Source organism: Cucumis melo, chromosome 2 (assembly GCF_025177605.1).
Source record: "Cucumis melo cultivar AY chromosome 2, USDA_Cmelo_AY_1.0, whole genome shotgun sequence".
Lineage (NCBI taxonomy): Eukaryota > Viridiplantae > Streptophyta > Magnoliopsida > Cucurbitales > Cucurbitaceae > Cucumis > Cucumis melo.
This window is the reverse complement of record NC_066858.1, coordinates 15,251,908-15,279,432: the sequence shown is the minus strand read 5'-3', so window position 1 is coordinate 15,279,432 and position 27,525 is coordinate 15,251,908. Positions and strand designations below refer to the sequence as shown.

Here is a 27,525-nt window from a genome sequence, read left to right as displayed (position 1 = left end):
AAAAATTTTAAGTTTAATCAAAACCAAACATTTATAATTTTGTGATACGATACATTAATTGAACTAAGGGAAGAAGTTACTCAACACAATCGTCAATAAATAAATTTCCTAAAAGAAAAACACAACAAATGAAATTAAAAAAGAATAAAAAGCAATACGACGTCGGCTCAATCCATTTGATTATGAGACACGTGTCACTCAACCATCCTGCCGTCATGCTTCAAAGAACACAACAGAAAATCGAAACCCAAATATACAGCCGCTCTCTCTCTCTCTGTCCTTGTCTCGACGAGCACAGCAAGAGAAAGAAAAAAAATTGGGAACGGTAAAGAAAAATTTGTTGATCCATCCATCGAACACCTTAAATGGGTCCCAAATTCCGACCCCAAATCCTTCTTTTATTTCTCTTTAGGCGCCACAAAGTTCGCTATTTCTCATCAATTATCCACAACAGATAGCTTTTTGTTGAAACTGAGAGACGGCGAGAGCTCTGTCTTTTGCCTCCGCTTTTTCATCCTTAGTGGGTATCTCCCTTTCTCCCCTCTTCTTTTTCGCTGCTTTTTGATGAGCTTCTTGATTCTCATTTGATTTGGGAAGTTGCAGAACATGGCGAGCACACTGGAAAAACAGGGGTCTAAAGAGGATGTTCTGTTCTTGGAATTGCCTGCTCCTCCTGGTTGGAACAAAAAGGTCTCCCCTATTTCTTCTTTTTATCTTACATTTTTGTCTCTCCTTTGAGCTTCCCTTTGCCCATTTGTTGTGCTGTGAATTTTCTGATACTTCTGTGTTAGAATTTGAAGCTTGATTACATTTATATGGAGGTTAGGGCTAATGGGTATCCCTGGAATTAAGCAGAATTTTAGAAGACTTGTGCTTTGGGGCTTAGGGGTTTGGGTTTTTTTTTCTTTTTCTTTATAGATTCTATTGAATCTATCTTTTTGTTTAGTACTCATTAGTCAGTTATCTTTTTGGGTTTGTTGGAAAAAGTTGGTGTTGGTTGTCTCTTTTCTTTATCGTCATTCTTTCTTTTCCTTTTTGGAATGTCTTGAATCTCTTATCCTGTGCTCTGAGTGATCAAACACGAAGTCTCCTTGCCCGGTTATCAAGTTGGGGTTCAGGCTGATGCACTCTAAATTAATAGAGTTGGGGTGCAACGCTTTTAAGATGAAATTGTATTTGTGTTATTTACATTATGATTTTGGTCAAATCGTTTAGGATAGATTGGTATATGAACTCTCCAACTCTAGATGCATCTTTCTAGGAATAAACTGCTCTCTCCTTTCGCTCACAAACATAGCTAATAGCTAACATATTAGTGTATCACATAATTCACTGTGTTGATTATGTTCACGTCTTCTATTTATCTTTGATTGTCAATTTATTAACAATACTCGCCGTTTCTCTTAAATGGTTCTTTCTAGTTGGGAGACCTTATTAGTATTCAACGGTTTGGTTTTTAGGTTAATTTTAGTGAGATTGCCTTGGTAGGGTCAATTGTCAATCAAGATAATTTGATTGATGCTATTGAGTTTTCATTTAGTTGAGATAAAATGAGGTCAAAAAATCTTAGTTTATGTGCAGTTTCTGCCCAAGTTAGATGGAATCACTAAGAAAAATGAAATCATCTTCATAGCTCCTACAGGAGAGGAGATCCATAACAAAAGGCAGCTGGATCAGTATTTGAAATCACACCCAGGTAACCTAGCATCTTCTGAGTTTGATTGGGGTACTGGTGAAACACCTAGAAGATCAGCTAGAATTAGTGAGAAGGCAAAGGCAACTCCCCCCTCACCTCATATTGAACGGCCTAAGAAACGAACACGAAAACAAGCTCTTTTGAAGAAGTTTGAGGATAAAGAGACGGTTGTTGTCCCAGACGGTTTTGAGGAGGCAGGAGTTCATAAGGAAGATGAGACCAATGTCGATAGCGAGGTGAAAGAAATACAAGTGGAGGGAAAGTATGAAAATAGAAAACTAGAAGATGAGAAGCTGAAAGCTGAAACCACCCCCACCCCTGCTGAAATGGCTGAAGAGGGGCGGCAAAGTGATGATGACGAATGCAAGAAGCTTGCTAAAACGAAGCAGGGAAGTGAGGGTTCTGAAGATGCAAGAAAAGAAAATCAAAATTTGGAAGGAACAAAAGGGGAATAGAAGGTTCAACTTCAAAATGATGCTAAGGAATCCATTCCAGAAGAAATAACAACTGAAGTTCAAAGAAACAACCAAGACGAACTTAGTGTGCAGCAAAGAACATGATGAAAAGGTAAAAAAATTGACACAATTGGAAGTGGTGTGATAAGAGTCTGTGAAATTGATTTACATGTCTAGTTTGAACCGTTATCGGATTACCCGATTCATATGCTGAGACATATCTATGTAATTATCATTTATAGGATAGTCATTTGTATCTATCTGTATGTACCATCTTTGTATAAACCTATTAGTGTGCAACAATTTTATTGAAGTTGCTAACCTGAAATCCTCATCTCTCTCTTATCTTGAAGTGTTTTTATTTTCCTTAAAGCACTTCTTAAATTAGCTATCAAAAGTATGAAACATAACAAATGAAACTTTTTTCTCTAGAAAACCAGCCAGATGGCAGTTCAAAATCTTAAGGAATATTTTAAGAAAAGATAAACAAATTTGTTTGAATTAAAAACAATGATGAATGTTTTTCTTTTCTGTTGTTTTATTAATTGAAGGTGGATTAAGTAAGACAAGTTTAAAAAATTCAACAAAACTAATAATTGTTTTGGTCAAATGAATAAATAAAATAAAAAAAAATTTGAAGAAACATATCTTATCACAAACAAACAAGTCAAGGAGACACCTAAAGCTCTGATTAAGGACAACAAATTCATAATCAATTTTAAATATGAGGCTTAATTATTGTAGCTCTGATTAATGACAACAAAGGGGATTAAGGGAAAATGGTTGGCTGCAAATGAAGTTTTCCTTTTTATATTTCTTTTCCTCTTTTTTGAGTAACTTTCATTGACTAAACTAAAAAAAATATACCTTTTTAAGTTCAATTTTACAAACTTTTCTAAATTGCTTCTTTTTATTTCTATCTCTAAATTTAAAAATTATAATTAATAGGTTGTTGAACGTTTTAATTTTATAGGTTGATCTGAACTAAAATCTCTCACCTTTTTTTTTCGCTCGTTTTTCTTTTCTTTTTAGCAACGAAGATACTCCCTCGCCTCTATTTACCTCTAACAATAAAGGATGTTCCTCCTTCCTTTAACGGGTGACAATAGATAAATGGAGTATTTTTTTTCAAATCCCAAGTGAATAAATGTAAAGAGACAAGAGCCAAAAAGTGAGTAAGAACTATAACAAAGAGCTAAAAAGTGAGTAAGAAGTAGAATAAGAGCTAGAAAGTAAACTAAAAAGTAAGGTAGAACCTGCTGAAAAGTGACATAGAACTAAAACTAAATTGAGAAAAGGAAATAGTTTAATAATATTTGAGTGTTACGAAGGAAAAAATAGAAAACTTTATTTTGAAACCTTCCAAAAGAGAAAGAACTTGAGTAGAAAAGTTGGGCAAATTTCATTTTTAGAAAGATTAAGGTTATTGATAAAAAAGTTGACTAGATCAAAATCAATTTGATACAAAATGATTTATTAAACACAAAAATTAAAAGTTGAGATAAATAAAAATATGTCTTTGAATATGCATGAACAGTAATTCAAACCATTCATAGAAGATATTCAGATTTCCATTACAAATATCGCCAATCACCATGGTTGTAGAACCCAAAATTTCAGTACTTGCAGTCAGTAACGTTTATCATTGTTATGCATTGGAAATTTTAAGAGAGCCCAAAGGAAGATCATTCCACCCAAGAACAATTGTAAGTACTGTGCAGCCGTCACCATCCGATGTCAAAATGGAGGCAATCGCCAATGGTAAAGCTCATTCCAAAAGTTCCTAATTGGTCAACAAAGGCCACGGGGAATTATTTTAGCACCCAAAATACACCATTAATGCTCATAATGTCAATTCCATTCTATTCAACGCTCACCAAAGCGGATAGAACAAAAGACTTCACTTATAAACATCAATTAGCTGTGGAGGAAAGAAAGGGAGACATTCCATCACTACCCAGATCCCAAACTTTAAACCCAGAAACCAAAAACCCCATTTGACCTCCATTTTCAACTTCAATCCAAGATAGGTGGGGTGAATCTTTTTGCTTATGGCATGCCTGAGGAGGAGGAAGAAGAAGCGGAGCTTTGCAGTTTTTTAAATCACCCCTAATCGCAATTCTTATTTAAAGAAATTTACTCATTTCTTTAAGTTCTTCTGTTTGTCCCAGTGGAAATGATGATGGGCTCTTGCTTCTTTCAGCACTTGATTCCCTTATTGTTTGTTTTCTCTATTCCTCCTGGTATTTGCTTTTCTTTCCCTTCTCTTTCTGTTTCTTCTTCACCTTGTTTTAGATTGGGATTATGTTATGATCTTCTTTGTATTGACTGGTGGAGCTTATGACTTAACAATAAATATGTCTGAAATATTGATAGAGTAAATTTATCTTACTCTACTAGTTTTTGTTACTTGGTAGTGAGACCTGTCTTTCCAGTATGCTCAATTATGTGAAAAATGATTTTGTAGGAAGTGGATTGTTACATAAAGATGTTAGGATGTCTTCAATGGTTCTTGAGTAATTGATATTATTCATTAAAAAATTCCATCTTGTGATCCTACTTAGTATTTCTAGTTCGTGCCCTTTGGTTTTGATGCTCAAGTTTGCATTGTAGATCGAGTAGTCTTCCATGAGGATAAGAGTGAGAAAGTTCTATAGCTGAGGATTGAAGTGAATTCTACCTTTCCATGTTCATTAGAATTTTCTTCTGAATTTATATTCTCTTGGCCAATTTGATACAATTCTGCATTCTCTGAACGCCTGCTGGCTTGATAGTGATACTTGTTAACCCAACTCAATTCCTTTGGTTGGCTGCACAATATTTCTGTGGATTTACAATTTAATCTTGCATTTTGAAGTTACATTATTGTCTATCGTCTTGACCTATCTTAGAACAGAGTGATTAATGGAAATTATCTCCACCTTTACTGCAGCTTTGTTAACAGTAGAAGCATTCACTGGGACCTATGGAATAAACTATGGAAGAATTGCAAATAACATCCCTTCACCTGATAAAGTAGTTACTCTTCTTAGAGCTGCTAAAATAAAGAATGTTAGGATTTATGATGCCGATCACAGTGTTCTCAAGGCCTTCAGTGGGACTGGGCTAGAGATTGTTATTAGCATTCCAAATGAAAACTTGAAAGATATGAGTGCGAATGAAGATCATGCCATGAACTGGGTTAAACAAAATGTGCAGCCCTTCCTTCCAGACACCCTAATTTGTGGGATTGCTATAGGTAATGAAGTTTTGGGAGGGAGTGACTTTGAGTTATGGACAGTATTGTTGGGTGCAGCCAAAAATGTTTATAATGCTGTAAAGAAACTCGATTTAGATGGTCTAATTCAGATAACTACAGCACATTCCCAAGCCGTCTTTTCTAACTCGTTTCCTCCCTCATCTTGTAAATTCAGAGATAATGTTGCTCAGTATATGAAGCCTCTATTGCAATTCTTCTCACAGATTGGCTCTCCTTTCTGTTTAAACGCATACCCATTTCTAGCCTACATGAGTGACCCTGGAAATATTGATATTAATTATGCTCTTTTTCTATCAACAAAAGGGATTTATGATCCTAAAACTCACCTGCATTATGATAACATGCTTGATGCTCAGATCGATGCAGCTTATGCTGCATTGGAAGATGCTGGATATAAAGATATGGAAGTCATAGTTACAGAAACAGGATGGGCTTCACATGGAGATGACAATGAAAAAGCAGCTACTATAGATAATGCACGGACATACAATTATAACTTGCGGAAACGGCTTGCCAAGAAGAAAGGAACTCCTCTTAGACCAAAAAATGTGGTTAAGGCATATATCTTTGCATTGTTTAATGAGAATTTGAAGTGGGGACCTACTTCTGAGAGAAACTATGGACTTTTCAAACCTGATGGAAGCATTTCATATGATATTGGCTTCCAGGGACTTCAATCTTCATCTGCATGTTCACTACTTTCAACAATTAAGGTATGAAAGTTTGTTTCATTATGAGCCAAAGAGAATTTTCATTCTGCAATGACATTATTCAACATAGACACAGAAGTTTATCTACATTTGGCTTGTTAACAAACTAAACAACACAAACACTTTAGTTTGACTTGCATGTTTGTGTCTGACGCATATCAGACACACTGATATTTGTGTTAGACGTGTACTAGATACTTGTTAAGTTAGTATAATAGATGAGTTGGATGCTAGATGTACAAAGTCAAAATAGAATCATCATTTATTAAACGTGGAACATATACAAAATAGACATATATATGAAAAAATTAATAATTTGATAGCAAAATACATCAAACTAATTTTTATATAGAATGCTTAAACACATTATATGTGCTAATAGACATGTCCTTTCCATGGCCATATCCTAATTTTCTTTCTAAAAAGGACGTGTCAACATTTTCTTGTTGTGTTTTATTTGTATTCGAGCTTCTTAGTTGACAGCTCTCTGACCTGACCTTCTGATTGATTGTCTCTCGTGAAAGATAAATGATTAAAGGCTTTTATGGTTACTGAAGAGGGATTAAGATAATCTACTAAAATTAGTGACTTGATTAGATTGGAATATTTAGATGACGATCTTTCTTTTTTTCTCTCCCTTAGATAATTTCTCGAGTATATATGATTTTCTGTCTCCATTGTGAATGAGGGAAGATAAAAGCATAGAATCTGCATTCGTAACTGGAACCCAACATGTCCTGGAAGTACATTTTGACTTTTTAAAAGTTCATGATATAGAATTATTGGAGGCAAATAACAGGGAAGAAAGAATTATGGCATGTAAGAAATGGGTATTGACCCTTTTGCATATTGTCCGTTGCTTCTTCAATTACTACCATCCACAGTTCAATAATTTCTTTTTGCAGCACAAAAATTATCTCAACAACTAATATGCACATTTGATTGTAACAACGAAATGGTATGAATCTCACTTCACATACGACTTTTATTGTCCCAAATTCAATTCTTATTGGATTTGACATCTTAGCTTTGAAGAGAAGGAGAACCTAATAAACAACAGCGGATTTTTCTGGGAAAAAACATCCCATTGCTACTGCAGGAATAAACAGAAAATTAGTAGATAAGTTCAAATAAAGCAATAAAACTGGGAGGTAAGTGAAAAATTCCAAACCGGAGAAAAAACTCCATACTAGAAAAGTTCCACGATGACAAGAACATTTTATCAAAGCATTATACCACTCACACAAGTAAGCTAGTATACTAAGCTTTGAGTGTTTCAAATTTTGATGATTACAAACCACAGGCATATCTCCTTTTGTGTTTTGAGTCCATCACTTTCTTGAAATTTTCAAATGTGGGACAACTACTCTTCTAATATTTAGTCCAAACCCAATAAATGTTATAGGTGATCCAACTTTGTTGTATTCGAACAGTCTATATTCATCTAAGAAGCACAGATATGGGTACGAGGAATGGATACGACACAGACATGAACACAAAAACACGTCATAAAAATCTGGGGCACCAAGAACACGTATATTAAAAAACAAGTAAAGGGATTGATGCATTTATATGTGTAAAAAAACTTAGCTGATGTGTTTCACAATCAAAAGTCATTCTTATTGCCATTTGTGTGCCTTTTTAGTCTACTCAACAATTATTCTATACATGTCTAACACATTTGTTACACTAATGTGCGTCTAACACGGACAAACTAGCTCCTAAAGTGTCTGTGATTCTTAAATTTTCATACGGTTTTTGTTCTTGAAACTTCTGCATAATTAATATCACCAGAATATTTGATCGGAAATTGAGAATCTCTTGAATTTGGTTTTTTGAGAAAGATGAGTTTCTTTTGAGTAGAATACAAATCTCTGATGTGGTAAATATTCTTGCTTTTGTTCATTTATGCAGGAAAAGGGAGGTAGAGGTTGTTATGAGCATCAAATCTCAGTAGCAATAACATCTGCTTTAACAATGCTTCTATTCTTGCAATGATGGGTTAATATAAGTTTTGCCACTTTGAATTCCCAATCAAATGTCATTGATTGTCCTGGCCTACATTCAAAAGTTTCGCCAAACAGTATAAATTTTTCGGTTCAGGGAATATTCTTGTTTTCATGGATGTACACTAGAAAATTACTGATATATTTTTTTTTAATAAAAGATTAGTCACAATAAAATGTATATTGTGAATTATTAAAGAACAAATGCTATCATTAAACTTTTTATAGAGTATAAAGTTTAAATATATTTCAGCATCCTTCCATTGCTATTTCATGTTTCTCATCATCAACATATCTCTTCTATTTTAGTCTTCATATGTTCAATTTACAAACTCAACTCTATTTCTGCATACCATTTTTGTTTTTTTCTTTTATAAACTAAAAAGTGTTTATTTTATGGTTGATGGCGATTCTTTTTTATTTTCTTTTAAAAATTAACCATGTTAACCTCCCTGTGCTCTCTCAGATAGATGACAACAATTTTTCTTTTAGATTATAAATTTTGGAACCTTCTTGGTTGTGTTTACAAAATTGAGATCATCTCTGTAACTAAATTTTTTGGTAAAAAAACTAACACACATAGGAAAATTCTTCATCTTTGTTTGCTTATTGCTATATAATTTGACACACTTGGCTGGAGTCTTGTCCTTCAACAATCAAGAATACTCCCTCCAAATCTACCTTAACAAACTAAGCCTAATTGAAATCATGTGTGAAAGTTCTTGAATATCCTTAAATCATATCCTACATTATCAACCTCTTGATAATGGTCATCTAAAAAAATTTAGATATATATGTCTATGTACATAAATATATAAAAATGGAGATCACAAATCATATTAATTTTAATGGGCAGGGTTGCATTATCATGATATGTACTGACTTTTGAGGGGAGTTATCCTTTTGTGTTTTTAAATAGCAATCTGTTTTCGAATTTTAAAAAGAAATTTGCAAACACATATCCTTTCTCTTGTTCTCAGAGTCAACACCTACATTGTGTGTGCGTGTGTGTGTATATATATATATAGAATGCATTGAGGCCCTCATGAGCCATATTGTTTACGTTTTTCCAATGAGAATTGGGATAGTTTTTCTGGTGGCAGCGGTGGCGGCGACCACTGTGCTTCATACGGGAGAGGCGTTGGAGATCTTCATCGGAGGTACCAGTGGTTGGCTGCGTCCTAACGACCCCAACTGGTATTCCAATTGGGAGGATCTAAAGTTTACCGTCGGAGATGTCTTAGGTTTGATTTGTCTAACAAGTAGACACAAATAATAAATTCGAGTCTATCATTAGTAAAACATGATATTTTATTATATTTGGATGTATTCTAGCAAAACTTAACGTCGACAAGAAAGAAACTTTAGTTTAATGTTTGATTTTGTTATGGTTGCAGTATTCAACTTCCTGATGGATCACAATGTGGCCGGAGTGACAAAAGAAGGTTACGACAACTGTGACACCAACAATCTCAAATTCATAAACACGACATCTCCATTCTTGTTCACTATCAAGACTCTCGACGATCTCTTTTTCATCTGTACCGTCCCAGGCCACTGCTCCGCCGGTCAGAAAATTGCCATCACTAACATCCAACAATCGTCATCGACACCGAGCTCCCCTGATTCTCCAACTGTTGTTACTGCTCCACCGCCACCAAACTCTGTCGCCAGTATTATGGCCTCCATATTCACTGTTGCCTTCGTGTCCATGGCTGTCATGTTAATAATATATTAATTATAAGTCATGATTGATGTTTGGTATTAATTACATGATTGGCTTAATTAGCGCAAAAAGTTGACGAGGTTCTGTCAACGCCGCTAATTTATCTTTAATATCATTTTGGCGTTTGCTATATTCCATTTGAATCAAATTATTCAACTCTCAAGCCTTAAGAAAAGAATAGGAATAGTGGATGTTTCCAACATTGAGATCATCTCTCTAACTAATTTTTCTGGTAAAATAACCGAAATAACGTGTCGGCATGTAGGTGTATCTCACAGCGTCCTGTTGGTAAAGATATGCAGGAACTCCCGACGGGCGTCCTACATCGTCGGCAGTTCGTGTGCCATTTTAAAATTAGGGTTATATCTCCCGATTTTGCATCCTTAGGTACGCCCGTCGGATTACCCGGGAACTTCCGACACTTGTTTTAGTGCGTCGGAGTTTCCCTTTTAAAACCCACTTCCAAATACATATTTGGAAGAGAACCAAATACAAATCTGGAAGAGAAGAGAGCGAACAGAGAGACGAAGCGACGAGAAGAAAGGAAAAGTGAGTGAGACGCCGCCAGCCCGTGTCACCTCTGCCTCGTTCCACCGTGCCGCCACCGCCTTCTTCCGGTAACTCAAGAAAAGTACAGATTTGGTTGTTTCTTGTAGTGTTGCTTACGTTGGACAAAATTTAGAGGCCAAAAAGTATATTTTGATTGATTTTAGGTTGACACAGAGTTAGATGCTTTTTTGTTGAATGGTGAAACAGCTCAAATGAATTTGAATCTCTAACTTTTGTGGTCAATTAATTGATATTAAAGGGGTAAAAGTAAATTTAAAATTCCTCCCAAGATCAGCCTCCATCTTTTCTAATTTATTTAAGCTAGATTTAAATTTTGTTCTAAAATCTTAATTTGTTCTGTAAAATCGTTTGTGTTGTTCGAAGAAGTTTAACATTTGTTATATGGAGTTTAATAAGTATATATATTTATTACGTAGAGATGTGAAGAAATTGATTTTGTTAAGGTGGAAAATTGCAAGTTAATATAATTCAATAATTAAGACATTATATAAATTAATTGTAGTTGATGAAGTTCAATATGTACTACATATTTGTTGAACGACCCGAAACAAATAACTTAAGGAAAAAAAACAAAGGTAGTAATATATCATAAACTTGATTGATGTATAAAAAGGATTAAAAGTACAAGTATCATTATCTTTCAAACATTAAAATAGAACATTTGAAAGTTGTATGAGCCAAACTTTTGAAGTAGTTTCAAATCTTCGCTTGCATAAATTTATGTGTGTAGAAAATGCTTTTTTTTTTTTTTTTGCCAACTTTATATGGACACTTAGAAATCTTGCTCCAATCCTCCTAATTTGTATGATATGATGATTCTGGTCTATATGTAAAGTTTTACAAAGTCCATAGCTTTGTATAGACACTTAGAAATTTGGTTGAGTGAAGGAGCAGAGAAATTGAAGTGTTTAGATAAAATGTTGGATATGCAAGTTCATGCTTAGATAGAGACTAGAGAGCTTATCCTTTCTTTCTTTCTTCCTTCCTTCCTTCCTTTTTCTTTATTTTTTATTTTTATTTTTTTTTATTTTTATCTTTAATTTTGATTATTGAGAGTACTCCAAGTTTTTCATCAATAACAATACATATAGAATTGCACCAAGTCAAACATTTTAAAATGTATCATACCATACAATATAAGTGATATAAGTATTGGAGGGTTTGTACTATAGGAGCATTTATTAATGAAATACTGATATTTTATGTGTGATAATGATCAAGAGATCCATAGTTTAAATCCTTTACACTCCATTGTTGCTAACTTTCAATAATCAAACTTATTTATCTTTTAGGTCTTTGACGATGAACAAAGATTGGATCAAACTTCAAAATAAATTGTCGGTTGAGTATAGAGAGGGAGTGTCCCAATTTTTAGAGGTTGCAAAGCTTCATGTTAATGATTCTGGACGAACAAGATGTCCATGCAAGAAATGTATGAACTCAATGTGGGAGTCATTAGAGGGTGTGGAGCGACATCTATTAACAGTTGGAATATCCCCCTCGTATGTGAATTGGATATATCATGGAGAGCGAGTCAACTTGCCTAGAGGTTTAGAAAGAGTTGCAACTCATTTACATCATGATGATGAAGGAACTAGCAACCTTTTTGAACAGAATGAAATGTTGGATCTTCTTAATGATTTACAAGTTCCGATTGAAAATGAAGAAGAAACAGAAGAAGCTTTCGAGAATGAAATGCCCTTTGACGATGATCAACAAGATACAACAAGCTTGTTTGAGGATTTAATGAATGAAGCACGCAATGAACTATACCCTGGTTGTTCAAAATTTTCTTCCTTGAACTTTTTAGTTAAATTGATGCGTATCAAAGTTCTCAACGGTTGGAGTAACAAATCCTTTGACATGTTACTAAAAATGTTAAAAGCAGCGTTTCCAGCGGGTACCATTATACCTACTTCATTTTTCGAAGCTAAACGAAAATTGCATGATTTAGGCCTGGGATATGAGTCTATTCATGCGTGTAAGTACGATTGCATATTATATTGGAAGGAATTTGGAGATTTGCAACATTGCCCAATTTGTGGTGAGTCTCGATACAAAGTTAATGATGACAAAAGAAAAAAAATTCCGCACAAGGTATTGCATCACTTTCCATTAATACCGAGATTAAAACGACTGTTTGCATCCGAAGAAGGCGCTTTTGACATGAGATGGCATAAAAATAATCGAGTCGAAACAGATGATGTGCTAAGGCATCCAGCTGATGCAGAGGGTTGGAAGCATTTTGATCGTGAATTTCCTGAATTTGCTTCAGATTCACGGAATGTTCGTTTGGGATTAGCTTCAGGTGGGTTTAATCCGTTTGGGAATATGAGTACCTCCTACAGTATGTGGCCTGTGGTGATAATTCCTTATAATTTACCACCTTGGAAATGCATGAAAGAGTCTAATTTTTTCATGTCTTTGCTCATACCCGGTCCAAGATCTCCTGGTAAGGAAATTGATGTTTACCTACAACCGTTGATTGAGGAATTGAAACAATTATGGACTATTGGTGTGCGTACTTATGATTCTCTTACTGGTGAGTTCTTTCAATTATATGCAACCTTGTTGTGGACCTTTAATGATTTCCCTGCATATGGTGACTTATCCGGGTGGAGTATAAAAGGCTATCGGGCATGCCCCACATGCATGGAAGATAAATCGTCATTCAAGATAAGAGGGAAAATATCTTTCATGGGACACCGTCGTTTTCTTCCAAAAAACCACATTTGGCGTAAAAGTAAGCAACATGATGGAAAGGTAGAGTGTAGGTCTCCTCCAGTTGTAATAAACGGAGATGATATCTTACAACAATTAGATTCATTGAATTTTCCAGTTCTGAGTAAACACCCATTGAAGCAAGATAAAAAAAGAAAGCGAGCTCTCAATTGGACTAAGAGAAGTATCTTTTTTGAACTTCCTTACTGGTCCAGACTACTATTACGTCATAAACTGGATGTAATACATATTGAAAAAAATGTTTGTGACAACTTGGTTGGCACATTGTTGAATATTGAAGAAAAAACGAAAGATACCACAAATGCTCGATTAGACCTACAAGATTTGAAAATAAGAAAGGAATTACACTTAAGAGAAGTCGGTAACAGATTTGTAAAGCCACATGCAACATATACGTTGACTAATAGTGAGCGAATTGCGTTTTGCAAGTTTTTGAAGTCAGTTAAGTTTCCTGATGGATTCATTTCTAATATTTCACAATGTGTGAATGACAACGACGGGAAAATAGCAGGTCTTAAAACACACGATTGTCACGTTTTGCTACATCGACTTCTCCCTATTGGAGTTCGAGCATATCTACCGAAAAATGTGTCTATTGCTGTTACTGAATTGTGTGGATTCTTTCGTGACTTGTGTGCAAAAACGATGCGTATAAGTGATTTGAATCGATTACAATCAGATATCATAGTCATACTTTGTAAATTGGAGAGAATATTTCCACCTGCCTTCTTTGATGTAATAATACACCTTGCCGTTCACCTACCATATGAAACCAAAGTTGTTGGCCCGATTAGTTACAGTTCGATGTATCCCATTGAAAGAAGTTTACGAACGTTAAAACAATTTGTACGGAACAAAGCACGTCCTGAGGGATCTATTGCAGAAGCATATGTGATGAAAGAATTAAAGAATTTTTGTTATCTAAGTGGGATTGAAACACGATTCAATAGAGATGATCGAAATGATGATAACATTATGGATGATGAGGTATTTGGTGAATTTGAAGTGTTTAGGCAAAGCGTACAACCATTAGGGGCGTCAACTTTACGAACTCTATCACCGGAAGAAAAACAACAAGTACATTGGTACATCCTTAACAATTGTAAAGAAATAACAGATTATCGCAAGTACGTATTTCAAACTTTATATTTCACTCACTATTTTAAGTCTTTGTGATTGTCTTCATACAACCTTACAATTATCAACTTTAGGCAACACTTGAGGTTGATACGTCATCAAGCTCAAACCGCTTTAGACTTATATAGAAGACATGAACGAGCATTTCCTGATTGGTTTAGAGCTGAGGTATATATCGTATATAAATTTGAAAATTGATATATCTTATTTGAGGATTTATATTTATGTATATCAAATTTCAGGTTCTACAAATGCGTGAGAGAGAAAACCTTTTTGATGATTTATTCTCAGTTGCAATGGGACCTTCATCTAAGGTTCGCTCTTACAGTGGATGCATTGTTAATGGGGTACGATTTCACACGGTAGAGCATGATTCTCGACGTACTACACAAAACAATGGAGTCATGATAGTCAATAAAAACAGTGGCGATGGAAGTACTGACAATAATTTCTACGGCGTTGTAGATGAAGTGTTGGACTTTCAATATGTGTTTAGACGACGTGTTTGGGCATTCAAGTGTAGATGGTTTGACACAGATAACAAGAAAAGTAATAGGACACGAGTGGAATTAGGATGCAAATCAATCAACACGTCACATTTTTGGTTTGTTGATGAACTATTCATTCTTGCGGACGAGGCACAACAAGTATTTTATCTTGATGACCCAAAATATGGTACCAGTTGGAAAGTTATTCAAATGGTCCAAAATAAACATACATCAGATGTGCTTGAAGTGGAAGATGTTGAAAATGAACAGTTGGATGTTTTGGAAATTGTTGTTGGACATCATGTAGATGAACACATTGAGGATGACACTCTATGTAGAGTTGACGTTGATCCTACAATGGTGGAAAGATCAGTTGTTCAGCATCTTGTTGACAACTTCATAAACGATGATGATGAACAATTATCTCCTCAAAACAGATCAAGCGACGGTGAATCATGACACTTTAGGTTAGTTGACTCGTGACTTGAATGACACTTTTAAGTGAATTTCATAATTTTACATGAGTTAACACTAATACTTCTTTTTTCTTAGATGGCTCTGAATCCACTCGTAAGACACGTGACCACTCTCGAAATATTGAGTTGGAGAAATACACCCACAAACATGAAAAAATTTCAATCTTCATCACACATAGAATGTTAGAGATGCATGCCCGACAAATGGAAGAAATGAAAAAAAAAAAATGATTGAAGAAATGACATGAGCATAAAGAGGACCTTGAACTTAAGGTATGTATAAATTTCTAATTGTTTTTTTTTTTTTAATTTGAGGATAGATAGATTTATTTCAAATGATTGGTTCTGGCTATCTTGCAATTATGGTAACCTTTAGTTAATCCTATCTTTTGTATTCTGATGATTGGTTCTGGCTATCCTGCAATTATAGTAACTTTTAGTTAAACTTAGCTTTTGCATTCGAATGATTGGTTCTCAATATCCTGCAATTATGGTTATCTTTAGTTGGACTTAGTTTTTGCATCCTTAAATGTTGGGTTTTTATGGAGTAAAGTTTGATCATGGAGTAAAGTTTGAGGGAGGCCGGGGGGACTTAAACGGTACTTTGAAGATCTCAATGTCATTGTACCTTATGTGGACATGTCAAAGTTAGTTTTTATGCAAGGAGTAAAAGTATTCTATTGTTTTTTACAAAGAGTCAAAGTTGTTACATTGAGTTCTTATGGGGTAAGTTGATGTTGGAGTGAATTTGTTGAGTTGTTATAAAATGGTTGGTTGATCATGGATGTTAGTTTGATTATTGTTAGAATTTTGGTTGTTGGCACCTTTTTGGTTTATTTGAAGGTTAAACAATGTATTTTATATTCAATGTGATTATAGGTATGGACTTGTTCGAAGATGACGTCTACGATGAGAGATGATGTATTTTTTTATGTATTTATTGTTTGAAACGAACATTGTAAACAAACTTTTTCTTTTTTTAGGAAATATGTTCTAAATTTTGTCAATTGAACTTTGGTATATCAATGTAATTAATTTTGTGAACTTTTTGATTAAGGTTTTTATTCAACTTAGAAATCAAGTCTCCTATTCTTTTGCTGGACATAATTCTATTTGGTGGAAAAAGGTTTGAAATTGTCTCTCCCCTCGAAAATTAAATCTTTTTGTGAAGGGCTTTCATTGGTATTCTTCCTACAAAATTGAATCTTGCGAAGACAAAAATTCAAGTTGAGAGGTGGTGTTTGTGCTATGGGAGTAATGTTGAGTCTATTGTACATGCTCTTTTCTTGTGTAATCGTGCTCTCAAGATGTCAATAAATATCTTACTGTTGATGGGTTGCAGACTGGGGGCAATAGCTTAGGCTTGCGACTTTTCTGTGTGGATGCTGCGATAAGGTTACTGATTTGGACTTCCTCCTCTTTAGGATTTTCTTTTGGGCAATTTGGGATGACTGGGATAAGGATAGTGATTTGATACCTATTGCCCTTGTTGATTGCAAAATTAAATGGATTCTCCATTATATCAAAGAAATTGCTAGGAAAGGGGAAGTCTCAAATTGCTCGATTGGTCAGGTTGTTGTTGTTACTTTGTCGGAGCGAGGGTGGGAGATAAATGGTTTGGCTAGGCTTTGGTGGAGGTTGCTGGAGTATAGGTGCTTTAAAATAAATGTTGATATTGTCTGTTCCCTTTTCAAAGATTGGTCTCAGTATGAGGTTGATTGTAAGAAATCATGATATTGAAAAAACTAACCATAGAAAATGAATATACAACGCAATCATAGTCTAGAATCACACATTTTCACTTTCTTGAATTGCTTTGTTATTTTAATAACACTATATAGGCCAATTAAATTTTTTGGCCACCTAAAATTGATGTGTGTACATAATTATGGATGTGGTGGAAGATGGAGAGAGGGACACAGACACAGGAATTAAACCATATAGGGAGAAATTATTAAATTAATTTAATATTATGATTTTTCTTTTTCAAAAGCTTGTTGTATATATATATATATATATATATATATATATATTTATTATTATATTCTTGTAATTGTTGTTTACCTAATAAATTTATGGTGTACAGTCAACTCATAGAGGTATATTAATTGATCATTTTCTAATTTTCTTAAATTAATAAAAAAAATACTTTTATAATTTATTTTATTCCTTTCATTATTCTCCTTTGATAAATCTTTGTTTGGAGGTGTTTCCTTCTTAACAACTCTTTAAACGAACTCATTAATCTTTTGAAAATAAGAATGAAAATCCACCTTAAAAAAAAAATAAAATGTTTTTAAATTATTCTCTTCCAAGATGTTTGATATGCGAAAAAAAAAATCGAAGAAATAAGCAAGATAGAGATATGAACAACATAATTAGGGAAACATTGAGTTATGAGGAGAGGATTTAAAAGATATTTAGGGAGATTATTAATATTAATTTAATTTGATTATTATTATTATTATTAATATTAATTTAGTTGTTGACAGAAGAAATTAGTGGCCTCAACTAATATATATATATATATATATATATATATATATATATATATATATATAAGGTATATTACTGTATTCTTTTTCTTTTCTTTTATTATTTTCTAAGACAATAAGGGGCTGTTTGGGGTTAGGGTTTGGGCTGTGGGGTTGGGTTAGCCCAACCCTAACCCCCGTTTGGGCCCAAAGTTAAGGAAACCCTAGTGTTAGGGTTTCCTTAACACGATTTCATTTTCCTTCGAACGCCGATAACGCGTTTTCGTGAATCCGGTTTCCTCCTTCAGCGCAATCCGTCTTCGATTCATTCTCAAACCGATTTCATTTCGTCCTTCAGCGCAATCCGTCTTCGATTTTTCGTTGAAATCGATTTCATCTTCTTCTCAACATCAAATTCCTCGAAAAAATTCATCCTCAAACCGATTTCATTTCGTCCTTCAGCGCAATCCGTTTTCGATTTTTCGTTGAAATCGATTTCATCTTCTTCTCAACATCAAAGTCCTCCATATTTTTCCTTTTTCTTTGTTTCTGTAATTTCCCGCATGGAAACCACGAACCGTTTCGTCTTCTACCTCATGTCTTCTAGGGTTTCTGTACATTTTACTAATGTCCGGTCGATTTTTGTTTTCTTCCTTTCATCCTCTAATACACTCGTTCCGAAAGGGTTTCTCCCTCAATTTTTGTATGGTTTCTGTTCGTAATATTTTGTCCGGTCCATTAGGGTTTTTTCCGTGGAAATCCTTTAATCCATTCGATGGTTTCGTCTTCTCCCTCGATTAAACCATTATGCCCTTGCGTTTTCGCGATGAAACCGGATTTCGTGACGCCGAATCTCTCTCTAAATCTCTCTCATCCGTCTCTCTCACTCCGAAAGGGCTTCTGTGTTCGTTGAAGCCGACGAATTCGTTGGCTCCGAACACGATTTCCTTTTTGGAATCGTGGCTTTTGGCTCCTTGAAACCTTCTTGCCGCCGTGGTGTTCTGTATGCTCTCGGGTCCTTCGATTGGCAATAGGACAGATTCTTCACGTACCCATTGGAGCTTGGTAGGGAGGTTTGGAGTTCTCAATCCACTTTTTTTTAAAGCCGATGATGAGTAATATTTTTTGCTGAATTGTTCTCTATTGTTTACCAATTTCTTATGTGTTCTGTATTGTTACCTATGTCTTATGTAATACTCTTACAATTGTTCTCTGTTGTTCTGTATTGTTTACCTCTATTGTTGTAATACTCTTACAATTGTTCTCTGTTGTTCTGTATTGTTTACCTCTATTGTTGTAATACTCTTACAATTGTTCTCTGTTGTTCTGTATTGTTTACCTCTATTGTTGTAATACTCTTACAATTGTTCTCTGTTGTTCTGTATTGTTTACCTCTATTGTTGTAATACTCTTACAATTGTTCTCTGTTGTTCTGTATTGTTTACCTCTATTGTTGTAATACTCTTACAATTGTTCTCTGTTGTTCTGTATTGTTTACCTCTATTGTTGTAATACTCTTACAATTGTTGAGTTCATGATGAGTTGAAATTTCTGTACAATTGTTGTTTTTTGTTTACAATTGTTTTAGTATTAGCTCTCTGTATATGTATTCTTTCTATGGATTTTTAGTCTATGGATTTTTATGCTCTCTATTGTTCTGTATATGGATGTTTAGTATATGGATTCTTTCTATCTATTGTTCTGTATATGCTCTCTGTTGTCTCTTCCATGTATTTTTAGTCTATGGATTTGACTTCACATTTCCTTACTAAATTAATTTCACTCTTCTATTCTATTTAATTGTTCTGTTACAAAATATATTTTAATCTTCTCTGTATTCTTTCTGCCCAGTGTTGTCTCTTCTTCCTTTCTGTCCAGTGTTGTCTCTTCTTCCTTTCTGTCCAGTGTTGTCTCTTCCATGTTTTTGTAGGGTATGCTTCTGTTATAGGTTTTAGTATATAGGCTTTGACTATGCTATGCTTTATGTCAGTTGGTCTTTATATTTTTGTTGACCTCCCTCTAAGTCCTATCAACTTGCCCCATATTTCCCCTATATATTGGCACCTTTCCTCTTTTCATTCACTGCATTCTTCTTCCTCTTTGTATCATCTCTGTGCTTTTAAGTTACATTCTGTAAGTTCTCTTCTTCTTTACTGTTACCATGTGTCTTTTGTACCCTCTATGTGCTTGTAACTTATCACATCTATGTGCTTTTTGCTATATGTTTTCTATACATTTCTGTCCTTTATTTATTTTCCTATAACTATGATGGAATTCCATTCATTTTTTTGGAATGGAATCAAAACTCTGAGGCTACTAAATTAAAATGAATCTTGTTTTTACGGTTTCCCGATTCAATCTTCATTCCGAGTTAAATTTATCGTCCTAAAAAGGTATGTATATTTAATTTTTTTTTCATACGTTTTCTATTGTGTTTTAATTAGAAATAATAATCATATTCTTTTCTTATGTAGGACGTTGCGACGAAGGAGTTCGAAATTATTTGAAGAGGTACTCTTGTAATAGCCGTTTGTAGGCTTTGATAATGTATTTTTTTTTTTCGTTTATTTCCGGTTTTGTATAATTTTATAATAAACATTTTGTATATAGAACATTCGGTTAATTTGTTACATAATGTATCCTTTTAATTTTCTGTTTTTTAACAATTTTTTTTTCTATATAGTAATAAAGTTTGTACAAATGTGTTTGACGCTTTCTAAATTTAGTACACACGTTCCAACGTTTAATCACATTTTTTTTCGTAATTTATTCCAAACCGTTTTAAACATAAATTATAACTTTTATTTTTCTACCAACAAATAATTACAAAGTGTAATAAAAACTATTGTATAAAATTATGTTTTATGCAAAATTAATTTGGATAATTCCTATAAAATTTAAAAAAAAAAAAAAAGAAGCATGAATTTACTTGAAACATTATTATATTTATAGTTTGTCTTAAATTTATTTCAAATTGTACTTTTCAAATTCGAATTTTGTTCTAGTTTGATTTTTAAATTTTGGATTCATTCTATTCGTTTTTTTTTTTTACTAAAAATGATATTTATTAATTAATTTAAATTAGTTACAATGAAATAGTTATTTTGATGGACAATAATATTATAGAGATGGAAAGTGAGAATTTAATGGAAATTCATACTTAAAAATATAGAAGCCTTGAAATCTAATCTCATAGAATAAAAAACTAGAAAAAAAATGGTTATTCTTGATAGTACTTAAGATCAAATTGGAAGTATTCAAATGGTATTTAAGTTAAAAGTTAATTATGATTAGGATGGTTTGTTGTATAGGTGGATTTAGTCAGATGTGGAAAAATAGGAGAAATGGAAAAAGAATAGGTGCATTTGGAGATATTTAATGCTCTAAGTTTGAAAAATGGAGACTCCCATGATAATGAATAGGGGTAGTAATTACAGATTCATATATATATATTAAAGTTAGTATTGACTTTGATGTAAATTGTGTAGTGCAAAATTTCATTTGTATTTTTAAAATACTTATTTTACAACTAAAATAGATTGTAAAAATGGTTGAAATAACCTTCTTTATTGTTTGGATTTCAATTGTTCAAATAATCTAATTTTTTTGTTCTATGTTTATAGTTTTACTAAATAGGGATATTACTAAGTCTACATATTTTTTTACAATATATCGATATTGTACTAATTTTAAATAGTACATCTTTTTAGGGAACTGTACATACATTGTAATGGATGAACAAACACTTATTGGAGTTCTAACTGCATTCACGTTGGCCCAACGTCAGATTTTACTAACGTTGGAGCTATTAATGAACAACAATAAGCGTCTCCCACATACACCGCCCGATACACGCCATAGAATTAGGGAGCTTGCTTACTTTCGCATGATACACGAGTCAGATCTTGTGTGTCGGCAAAGCACGCGGATGGATAGGCGAACATTCGCAATTCTATGCCATTTACTTAGAAATGTCGCTGGTCTTTCTTCAACTGAAATTGTCGATGTTGAGGAAATGGTAGCAATGTTCTTGCACGTCCTCGCTCATGACGTGAAGAACCGCGTCATACAACGAGAATTTGTACGCTCCGGTGAGACAGTATCGCGACATTTCAACATCGTATTGTTGGCTGTTCTTCGACTGTACGAGGAGTTGATAAAAAGACCTGTTCCGGTAACAAGTAACTGCAATGATCAACGTTGGAAGTGTTTCGAGGTGGGCATCCTACAAGTTCACTATAATTGACCTTTAGGTACATCGCAGTTAATTCATTGTGTTCCTTTGAACCTGCAGAACTGCCTTGGCGCGTTAGACGGGACGTACATAAAGGTGAACGTCCCCGCAGGAGATCGGCCTACTTTCAGAACGCGTAAGGGGGAAATTGCCACAAACGTTCTTGGGGTCTGTGACACGAAAGGGGATTTCGTTTATGTCCTCGCCGGTTGGGAAGGATCTGCAGCAGACTCGCGGATCCTACGTGATGCGATTTCACGAGAAAATGGACTACAAGTGCCAAAGGGTATATCATGTTTATAATAAAACACCGTCGCTTCTTACTTACCTATCTAAAGTTCATAAACAAACCATTTAATAACAGGATATTATTATCTGTGCGATGCTGGATATCCAAACGCGGAGGGGTTTCTCGCCCCGTACAGAGGCCAGCGGTACCATTTGCAAGAGTGGCGTGGTGCTGCAAATGCGCCAACAAATGCAAAGGAGTACTTCAACATGAAGCACACCTCCGCAAGGAATGTTATTGAGCGCGCGTTCGGTGTTCTAAAGGGTCGTTGGGCCATTCTTCGTGGAAAGTCGTATTATCCCCTGCAAGTCCAGTGTCGCACCATTCTAGCATGTGCGTTGCTTCACAATTTGATCAACAGGGAAATGACATATTGCGACGACGTTGAGGACGAGGACGAGGGGGACTCCACGTACGCAACGACCACCGCTTCAGAAGACATTCAGTACATTGAGACAACAAACGAGTGGTCTCAGTGGCGCGACAACCTAGCCGCATCGATGTTCACCGATTGGCAGTTCCGTAACGCTTAGCTAAGACATATTTAGATAACAAGTTTTTTATGACTTCGTCGCAATTCTATCGTCTCTAACATGTACTGTAAAAACTAATATGGGCTGTTGCATATGTATTGTACGCGTGCCATAATTTGTATCATGCCTATTTTACTTTGGAGTTTAATGGTGAAATTACTTATGTACTGCATGTATTTTTTCTAATTTCTGATTCTCAGTATGTCAACCTCAAATCGTGCACCGAGACATGTTTGGACGAGGGAGGAGGAGGGGACTCTTGTCGAATGTTTAATGGAGCTAGTGTCAATGGGGGGCTGGAAATCAGATAATGGTACATTTCGCCCAGGATACCTTGCGCAGTTGGTACGCATGATGGCAGAGAAACTACCTGGATGTCAGGTACGAGCAACAACTGTAATTGATTGTAGGATCAAGACACTTAAGCGAACGTTCCAGGCCATTGCCGAAATGCGGGGCCCAGCGTGCAGTGGCTTTGGGTGGAACGATGAAGAGAAATGCATTGTTGCGGAGAAGGAATTATTCGATAATTGGGTTAGGGTATGGAATATAATTTAAACGTCACACAACGTTAACAATTTACATTTAGTAAACAATTTTTAAATTAGTACTCATACGTCATATTTTTTTTCTGCCCGCAGTCGCATCCTGCAGCGAAAGGACTCCTGAACAAACCATTCCCGTATTACGACGAGCTTACATATGTATTTGGTCGGGATAGGGCGACCGGTCGGTTCGCTGAGACATTTGCGGACGTGGGGTCTAACGAGCCAGGTGGCGGATATGACAGATTTGATATGGGGGATGGAAACGAGGACTTCCCGCCCGTGTACAGCCAGGGAGTTGACATCTCGCAGGACGATGTACGTGCATCCCGACCTTCTCGCGCTTCAGATGGTAGGACCGGATCAAGTGGATCGAAGAGGAAGAGGGGAAGTCAGCGAGACTTCGAGCTTGAAGCGATACATGTGGCGCTCGAGCAAACAAACGAGCAACTCAGGGAGATTGCGCAGTGGCCAGCACGCAACCTTGCAAATGACAACCACGTGCGCACGGAATTTTTCCGCATATTGCGTGAGATGCCAGAACTTACGAGTTTGGATAGGGCGTTATTGCAAAGGCATCTTTTGTCTCGTATGGACGACCTCCGGGGTTTCGTACTCATGCCTGAGGATGAAAGGGAGGGCTTCTGTAGAGTCCTCCTACGAGACATAGAGAGATAGTTTCTGTTTGTAGTGACCTGTGTTGCTTATTATTTCGTTACGTATTTTTCTGTATCATGTATTCGATGGTTTATGCATTTTGTATTGTCAAGAACTTCTTTTGTTCATTCCTAATGTTTATTTTAAATGAAAGAAACTAGTCAGAATTTTCGAAAAGCGTTATAACGGCTATTTATATAGGTTTAAAATTGGATGACTTCGCTATCGGCCATTCGAAATATTGAATAATTTTTTTATCTTTATAAGAAATTAATTGTAATAAATTTATCACAATATGTTCAGAAATTAATTTTAATTTGGCCAACTGTATATATTAATTTAATAACATTACACATACAACAAATAAAATAGGAGAATAATACGGATTCGAGGATTTCGTAAAAAAATATGCAATAATTTTTTTATGATATTTACAATTGAATTTAAAAATATTATACAACATAAAAAATTAATTAACCCACCCCATTTAACAATTTTCCCAAATAAAATTTATCACAAAATCCACATAAACCTACCCACTTAACCCTTCCCCCAAACACATTTTATCATAAAATTCCCATAAAACTACCCACCTAACCCTTACCCCAAACACATTTTATCATAAAATCCCCATTAAACTACCCACCTAACCCTTCCCCCAAACACATCTTATCATAAAATCCCCATTAATCCACCCCACCTAACCCTTCCCCCAAACACATTTTATCATAAAATCCCCATTAACTCTTCCCACCTAACCCTTCCCCCAAACACATATTATCATAAAACTACCTTTTTAAACCCTTCCCCCAAACAAGGGTTATGATAAAACTAGGTTTAACTTAACACTAGTTTTATCTTAACACTAACCCTTCCCTAAATCAACCCTTCCCCCAAACGCACCCTAAGTATTTCTTCTATTTTATTTATTTTCAAAGAACTACTTCCAAAAAGGAATGGTTTACGCTTCCTAAATTAATCTTTCTTGTGGTTGGGAGAATTCTCCCTAGACTATCTTTAGCAAAATTTTCTAAACTATCACAAATGAACATAATTGTTTGGGGAATTCGTGGAAATGACAAATATAAGAATGGAAATTAGAAAAATAGCAAACTGTTATTCTTTTTTTTTTTTTTTTTTTATTTATGTTTAAACTAATTGCCTGAAATAGTTTCCCACTTTTTTTTGTCCGAAATTACCCCTCATGAGAACTGCCCAAATTCAAATACAATATATTTAAAGAGATCGAAAAATCAAATAAAATATCACATATCCGATTACAGTGTATTTATGAACACACCCATTCATGATAATTATTAACTAAATCAAAAAATTATTATATTCTTTCAAAGATTCCTAAACATATTCAATTGGTTTCAATATTTCTTAATTATTTCGATTTTTACCTTCAATAATTATATATTCAAACTTTAGCTACTAATGCAATGAATATGTCTTAAAATTTTAATGCATTGAATACTTCCTAAGATAATGATAAAGATGATGCAATAATTAACTATTAACAAAAACATCAAAAAAGTAACAGAAAATCATTTAAAAAATTCAAAATTCAAATCTCAAGTAAAATTCAAATTCAAATTCCAACTATTCCCTAAAATTATGGCAAATATAACGGAAATACTTAAGTTTAGAATCAAATCTCAACACTCCATAAAATCATGCCAAATAAAATGTGATCTATCTTTAATTTTGCCAACCAACCGGAATTAAGGGAAACGAAAATAGAAGATTCACCGGAAGACAATCAACCGGAATGAAGGGGAACAAAAATTTGTACTAAAAGAAGAAGGTGGAAAGTGACGGTGCGGGTGGAAAACAAATATGGGTGGAAAGCCATTTGAAAATTTGAAGAATGTTAGAACCGGAGAAAATTTGAAGAAAATTTTGAGAACTCGGTATTTTTTGTCGATACATGCAGAAAACAGAAGAAAAATCCAAAGGTTGAAGAAGGAACAGAAGCATAAAACGAAACAACTCACCTATACTTTGGGTGGTGCAAACCGATTAAAAAAGGAAGGGCGTGCAGACGGTGGAAAAGCGACGAAAGAGAAACCGACTGTGGAAAAGGTACGGAAGAGAAAGCAACGGTGGAAAAACGGAAGAGAAAGCTACGGTGGAAAAGCGACGATGGAAATGTGTCGGAAAGCCTTTAAAAAACAGAAGAACAAATGCGCCGGAAAGTCTTTACAAAATATGGTTTATTTTTTTTTGGAGGGAAAATTAGAAAATTGAAGGGAGTGCATAGTATGTATTAATTACAGAGTATTTGTGGTTTTTCTTCCTATTGTAGTTAGAAGTCTATATTATAAAGTAGGTACATTTAAGACATAGTTATCTCATTTATTATGTGAAAATTAACTATTTTGCTATTTTAACAATTTAAAAATAAATTTGCCATTTATCTAAAGTAAACCTTAGATTTTGCTATTCTTCTTATCGCCCTTAATTCCTTTATAGAGTTTTCATGTAGGCCTTGGGCTTGATGACCAAGACCTAGGATGACCTGTAAACCTTACCCTTCGGCCTAACCATATGAATTTAAGCCTTATTTAACATTTGGGCTACATTAAGCCTATTTTTGGACTCAATTAGACTTTAGTCCAAATAATAACATTAAATGAAGGGGTAGTTGCAAATATAACAATTATATTTAAAATAATTAAGTATATAGCAATATTTTAAAAAATTGCAAATATAGCAAAATATGTCAAAATCTATTAATAATAGGAGTATATCACTGATAGATCATGTAACAAATGTTAGTTTATCATCGATAAACCATAAGAGTATCAACGATAGAAGTTTATCATTAAAAAACTTTGCTATATTTGCAATTTTTTAAAATTATTGCTACATGCTTAATAATTATTTTAAAATTGCTATCTATTGTTATTACCCTTAATATAATCAAATTTGATCCAATGATTATGATGAAAGCACTTGGCGTTGTTGGGATTAGACAATTCATGTTTTCAATTTCAATTTGAGATACATATCATCTTTTAATTTGTCCGAAATTTAACTAATTAAATTTTATCATTAATTTAAGAAATGACGTGGCAATTTGTGATTGGTAAAAAATTTATCGTTTTTAATCCTTTTTTTTTTCTAGATAATCTAATTAAATGGTCTCAATGTACAAAATTTTCAATGCTAACACATGTTTTGCATTTATAAAATAACATGATATACGATGGTCCTCACATTATAATTATTGAAACCCAACTACCATCTCGACCAAAGAAACTTCTAGGAATTTACATTAAAAATTCTAAAGTCATATAACCACAAATTTAAGTTATTCCAATAAGAAACTTGACTATTCACCATTGATTCAAAGCATGTATAAGTTATTATTAAAAGTCAAATTTGACTATGCATATCTTAAATGGTTATGTATGACTAAATCTTATTGTTAAAATATATACTATATCAACTAAAAAAAGAAAAGATTTAAATCCCACACTCCCACTTCCTTGTAGTTAACTACAAGGCCAAAATTATATA

The 27,525-nt window shown here is 34.2% G+C and overlaps 2 protein-coding genes and 1 long non-coding RNA gene across 5 annotated transcripts; 2 read left to right on the top strand and 1 right to left on the bottom strand.

Annotated features, from left to right (window-relative positions):
* Positions 1-222: 222 nt before the first annotated feature.
* Positions 223-2,479, top strand: LOC103487437 (methyl-CpG-binding domain-containing protein 11-like). 2 transcript variants are annotated; one of them, XM_008445758.3, is made up of 3 exons: positions 223-524; positions 604-690; positions 1,582-2,479. In XM_008445758.3, exons 2-3 carry the CDS (start codon positions 607-609, stop codon positions 2,149-2,151), a joined length of 654 nt encoding a protein of 217 aa, XP_008443980.1. In that variant the 5' UTR covers positions 223-524; positions 604-606; the 3' UTR covers positions 2,152-2,479. The 2 variants fall into 2 exon arrangements, with proteins under 2 accessions (XP_008443980.1, XP_008443981.1); XM_008445759.3 differs by having other exon boundaries at positions 271-520.
* A 1,307-nt stretch (positions 2,480-3,786) lies between these two features.
* Positions 3,787-16,309, top strand: LOC103487435 (glucan endo-1,3-beta-glucosidase 14-like). 2 transcript variants are annotated; one of them, XM_017044317.2, is made up of 6 exons: positions 10,028-10,469; positions 11,715-14,291; positions 14,376-14,469; positions 14,544-15,256; positions 15,342-15,538; positions 16,145-16,309. In XM_017044317.2, exons 2-4 carry the CDS (start codon positions 11,725-11,727, stop codon positions 15,246-15,248), a joined length of 3,366 nt encoding a protein of 1,121 aa, XP_016899806.2. In that variant the 5' UTR covers positions 10,028-10,469; positions 11,715-11,724; the 3' UTR covers positions 15,249-15,256; positions 15,342-15,538; positions 16,145-16,309. The 2 variants fall into 2 exon arrangements, with proteins under 2 accessions (XP_050937576.1, XP_016899806.2); XM_051081619.1 differs by lacking the exons at positions 11,715-14,291; positions 14,376-14,469; positions 14,544-15,256; positions 15,342-15,538 and adding exons at positions 3,787-4,394; positions 5,084-6,123; positions 8,035-9,370 and having other exon boundaries at positions 9,524-10,469.
* Positions 16,310-24,391: 8,082 nt separating this feature from the next.
* On the bottom strand, positions 24,392-24,900 carry LOC127148238 (uncharacterized). Its single transcript, XR_007819089.1, has 2 exons — positions 24,698-24,900; positions 24,392-24,590 (listed from the first exon to the last, which is right to left on the bottom strand). It is a non-coding gene; the product is annotated as an uncharacterized LOC127148238 (long non-coding RNA).
* Positions 24,901-27,525: the final 2,625 nt, after the last annotated feature.